The 1701-nt window shown below is 46.8% G+C and overlaps 1 protein-coding gene across 1 annotated transcript in view; it reads right to left on the bottom strand.

Annotated features, from left to right (window-relative positions):
- Positions 1 to 1701, bottom strand: part of TMPRSS4 (transmembrane protease, serine 4) — a 51333-nt gene that overhangs the window by 30504 nt on the left and 19128 nt on the right. The window contains exon 10 of the mRNA XM_010830645.1: positions 772 to 938. Within this exon, the coding sequence (XP_010828947.1) occupies positions 772 to 938 (167 nt within the window). The remainder of the gene's footprint in view (positions 1 to 771; positions 939 to 1701) is intronic.

The following is a 1701-nucleotide window of genomic DNA, read 5'->3' as shown; positions in this document are numbered from 1 at the left end:
AAGCCATAGTAGTGAGAAGCCCGAGCACCGCGAGGAAGAGTAGCCCTTGCTTGCCACAACTGGAGAAAAGCCTATGCAGCAATCAAGACCCAGCACAGCCAAAAACAAATAAATAATTTTAAATAAAGAAAATGTGAATTAAACACAACAAAACAAATTGCTAAAAAAACCCAAACCCTCTTAATGTCATTAATATACTAACGTGTTCCAGGAAGAGAGCTATGGTATAAAAATATTTTCCAAACTTATTTGAGAAAGGAACCCTCTTGTACCCAAGGGACCCGTGTTCTATGGAACCAACCATTGGAGATGCTGATCTAAATACTACCCAGTGTAAGCCTGAGTCATTGAACAGAGCTGGTCAAAGATGCTATGGGTTGCCTTAACAGTAATGAGTTGCTGTCCCTGGAGGAGAGCAAATGAGCTCAATGACCCTTTGGCAGGGAGATTGTGCAGGCTTTTGCATTGGTTGGGGTGGAGGATGGGCCAGGAGATCTTTTAGGTCCCTCACAACTCCAAGATTGGATGAATCTGTGATTCTCACTTGGGGTGCTCTATGTAGAGAAAACAGACATCAGAAGAATCTGGCAGGGGTAAGGTGTCAGCTGAGAGCTCGAGGAGGCCTCATGGCTTTCATGACAATAGGCTGATATACTTGCCAGAAACAATGGGCCAAATGAGATCTTGAGAGGAGTAGTGATGTGCCCAAGGCCACTTAGTGAAAGAGCTAGTGGCGGAATGGGAGTTCTGTCCCCAGGCGCCGGCTCTCACCGGAGAACGTGAGCGGGAGCTGCAGCTTCACGAGGGCAATGTCATGCTCTCTGGGATATGTGGCGTTAGGCTCAAGGATGAAGATCTTGGCCACAGGCAGGGATGGGAAGCTGCCCAATCTGTCTGAGCCAGCCCTCACCTTCCAGTTGGGCACATCGAGATGCTTCCTGGGAGCAGAGACAGTGAAGTTCAGGTCCGAGTCAAGCATGAGGAGGTTTTGCTAAAGGCTGGGTCTCCGGGGCCCTGGGGAGTGGGTGCTGCATGTCCCTGCCTTGGCGGGTAATGATGATAAGGGCAGGGGTGCTGGAGAAGGGCCATCTGAGGAATCACCTACTGCAGGTCAGATTCTAAAGGGGATTTGATTCTTCTCCCTGGTGAAACCTGCTGGAAGAAACTTAAAACTGGAGGGCTGGGGAATGGGCTATGCTCAGTGCCTGTGCTCTGGGTCCTGACACTCTAGTGCATTTTACTGGTCTTGTTACTCATGTGGTACTTGCATTGTGGTCAGTTCTATTGTATACAGTAAGTCCCCTACGTATGAACCTTCAAGTTGAAGACTCTCAAAGATGTGAATGTGTGTTTGCATCTCCAATCATGTAAGTTAGTTAATGTGTCTGGTGCTATTTGTAAAAGTTGGGTACCTAGGCTAACTTTGTTGAAGTTAATGAACAAATTGGACTTACAAACGTATTCTTGGAATGGAACACATTCATATGTAGGGAATTTACTGTACTTTTCTTCTTCCTGACACCAGACACAGCTGAGTGCACAGGGGAAATATAGCTTTTATCAGATTCTCCAAAAAAGTTAAAAATCACTGGCCTACACGGTGTGCTCCTCTGAGGCACTTCTGGCATCTGCTGCACGAAGGCACGTGGTACCTAGTAGGTACTCATAGATGGTGAATGAATGAACAGATGGATGAATGAA

The sequence above is a fragment of the Bison bison genome, unplaced genomic scaffold, assembly GCF_000754665.1.
Source record: "Bison bison bison isolate TAMUID 2011002044 unplaced genomic scaffold, Bison_UMD1.0 scf7180017864518, whole genome shotgun sequence".
NCBI lineage: Eukaryota > Metazoa > Chordata > Mammalia > Artiodactyla > Bovidae > Bison > Bison bison.
This window is presented reverse-complemented; position numbering and strand designations above follow the sequence as displayed.